General features: G+C 36.2%; 1 protein-coding gene across 1 annotated transcript in view; it reads left to right on the forward strand.

Annotated features, from left to right (window-relative positions):
- Window positions 1-319: 319 nt before the first annotated feature.
- HELQ (helicase, POLQ-like) overlaps window positions 320-3224 on the forward strand; it is a gene marked incomplete at its 5' end in the record, with an annotated part of 14732 nt that continues 11827 nt past the window's right edge. The window contains 3 exons of the mRNA XM_010009446.1: window positions 320-1058; window positions 1409-1598; window positions 2090-2287. Coding sequence (XP_010007748.1) covers window positions 320-1058; window positions 1409-1598; window positions 2090-2287 — 1127 coding nt within the window. The remainder of the gene's footprint in view (window positions 1059-1408; window positions 1599-2089; window positions 2288-3224) is intronic.

Here is a 3224-nt window from a genome sequence, read left to right on the forward strand (position 1 = left end):
GGACACCGCCTGGGAAGGGTGGCTTGGCCTAGCCTCAGTCTGTGTGATGTCTGTCAGGGAGGGCCTTACTTCGTATGAGAGGGCATGTAGTCTGGCTTTAGACGGCATCATGCTGACTTGTAGGTTAAGTTTCACTAGTTTAAACTTTACTTAGAAGTGAAGCTAGGTTTTCCTCACAACATCACAAAAACATAAATTTCTTATTAAGCTGGGGAAGGCCTAAATGGTTTGCATCTCATGTGTGTATTGTACAAGTTACGCTGCCTTCCTTGGTGTTGCTTTGGAGTATTAATACTACTTTTTTTTTTTTTTTTTACAGTGTAGTAACGATAGTGAAGAAGATATGTTTGGTGACTATGACAGCTTTTGTGGAAATGATTCTTTGTTAGCTCAAGTGGATGATATAGAGCACAAATACCTGGAGGATGAAAAACTGGATATTAAAGCACCTGGAGAAATCATACCTGGGAATCTTCAGCCAGGACTTCACCAGAAACCACAAGATAATTTTTCTATTTCAGGAAATATGGTTGTCCTTAAAGCTGATAAAGGGGATGTTTTCCAAATAAATGAAACTGATGCAGTGGATAACAATCAAGAACAGTCTGACTCTATTTTAGATGAATTGCCATCATCACAGCTTTTGTATTTTGAGAAAATAGATAAACTTGCTTCTGGTTCTAGAATATCTCCAGCCTCAGGAGGGAGGAATAAATGTGTGAATTCTTCCTCAGAGAAAATCAGGAGTGCATCATCTTTTTGTCATGATGCTGAACACAGACACAAACCTACTGACTCTTCCTCAGACTCCAAGAGTGATTTTTTTAAAACTGAAAGTCTTAAAGATCATCTGAAAAGTGCTATGACTGGAAATGCCAGAGCCCAGACTCTGCAGGTCTCTAAAACCAAGCAGCTTAAAGAAGCTATTTTATCTGAAGAGATTTGTGTTGCTAGGAAAACTATTAAATCTTCTTCTGTTGATATAGGCCCTTTCTATGGATTACCCAGCAAAGTTAAAGATCTATTCAGGCAATTCCGAGGGATTGAGATGCTTTATGGTAATGTAACTGATAGTTCGTTGAGAAAAAAAACCAACCAACTGCTAGTGAAAACTTGCCCATTTTACCCATTAACACTGTAAAAAATTGAATGTACTATTTAATGTAAGCCATAATAGGAAAACCACCACTTTCCAACAAGTGGTTATTTTGGGTGTTTAGATGGATGGGAAGGGTTGATCTAGCTCATAGAATAGTGTAGAATGTTGGATCCGTGAAAGCTTTTAGTAGTCTATTGAAGGAAAAAACTTGGACACTAGACTTAAGTATTCTATATGAAGCATAGGCATTTTTTAATACTGATTAATATGCCTCTGGGGGCTGCTAATAATTCTTTCTTAATTTTGCAGAATGGCAGCATGATTGCTTAATGTTAGAATCTCTACAGCAAAGAAGGAATTTAATATACTCATTGCCAACTAGTGGTGGAAAAACACTTGTAGCTGAAATAATAATTCTCCAAGAATTACTCTGCAGGCAGAAAGATGTTCTGATGATCCTGCCATACGTTGCCATTGTCCAAGAAAAGGTCTGGATACAGTGTTTCTGATACTGCTTATATTCTCTGATATGCCTTCTTACTAGGCTGGTTTTAACACTTATTTTAGCAAACTGCATGATTTTTATAAATACATTGTGGAAAGCGAGTGACTTTTCTCCTAAATGCTGCTCAGAGGGTCAGTAATTTTGTAATAAAACAGACTTATAAAGGTGAGGATACTGAGCCACAAAGAAAAGTGTGCTGAATTTTGAAATAATAGCATGTTCAATGTTATGTATAGTTCTGCAGTATCCTTTTGGCATAAAGCAAAAGTTAATTTTAGAGACTATATGTAACTTGAGCTTGATAATTGTAAGCATTTCAGCTTTGCAGTTGGAAATTGTAGTCATAGCTAATATGTTTTCCCTAATTCAGTTGATTATTGAGTGGGTTGGTTATATGCATGTTGAGTTCTTGAGGCAGCTCTAAAATCTGAGAGTGTGAGTTTGCTAATCTAATTGATGTGTTTAAATTTATTTAAACAGGTTAGGGGTTTGTCAAGTTTTGGGATAGAATTGGGTTTCCTGGTTGAAGAATACGCAGGAAGTAAAGGAAGATTTCCACCAATCAAGAGGAGAATAAAAAAGTCTCTTTATATTGCTACTATAGAAAAAGGACATGCTCTAGTGAATTCCTTAATTGAAACAGAAAGAATTGATGACCTTGGTCTGGTTGTAGTAGATGAGGTATGCTACAAGACTTACTCAGGTTTATAATATGCAAACTTTTATCTTTATAATATGCTATTATTAGCAAGAGCATTTTTTTGATTACTTGGTTTTGCTTTGAGTGTTTATCATCGCTACTTTTCTGCATTGGTGCGTAAATCTGTGATATTGAAAGTTATTTAACTGAAGCATTTGTTGCTGTATCAGGACAATAGATTCTATATAGAAAGATCTACTGTTAGTGATGAATTACTGATAGGTACTTGTCAATTAGAAATTTCTAATGGATTACAAACATAAATAATCATAGGGAATGTATTTTATAAATCCCAGAACTGAACTCTTAAATGTTGAAGCAGTGTGACTGGTACTAATAATGACTAAATTAAGCAACATTTGACTGGGAGAATTGCCCCTTGTTCTGCTTGTAAGTGGCATGGCCAAGTTGTGCTGCTAAGGGTTGAATCACATGTGTAACATCTAACAGGGATGTTTAATTCATGGGATGGTTCAGCCTGACTGAGCTTACTTTAGTAGCTTCTAAACAGAAGACAGACTTGTTTTTCTGGAAGAAGCTGACTGCTACAAATCTTTTTATGTTAACTTCCACTGTAAGTGTTGCTTAAAACAGTTTGCTTGAGGCTGGTGGATACAAAGATCTCTACACTGACTGTCTACTGCCAGGAGTTAACTGTATCATGGTCTAAATAAGTGAAAGGTGAATCTTGTTTTCTGTGTTTGCCCTTGGGTCTGTTTTTCCACGATTATCAAATATTGTTTCAGGGAGGCTATACTTGTGGAAGGAGCTTAGCAGTCAGAATTTGCCAGAGGGATATAATGAGGAAGTCCATGATATCCCTCTTTAATAGGCAATCCTGTAATATTTATTTAGGACAACTTTTGTGGTTTTTTTTAGAAATACTCTTAACTCAGTAACAGTCTTTCATTTTCTCTTTC

This window comes from Nestor notabilis, unplaced genomic scaffold, assembly GCF_000696875.1.
Source record: "Nestor notabilis isolate BGI_N333 unplaced genomic scaffold, ASM69687v1 scaffold32210, whole genome shotgun sequence".
Classification (NCBI taxonomy): Eukaryota; Metazoa; Chordata; class Aves; order Psittaciformes; family Psittacidae; genus Nestor; species Nestor notabilis.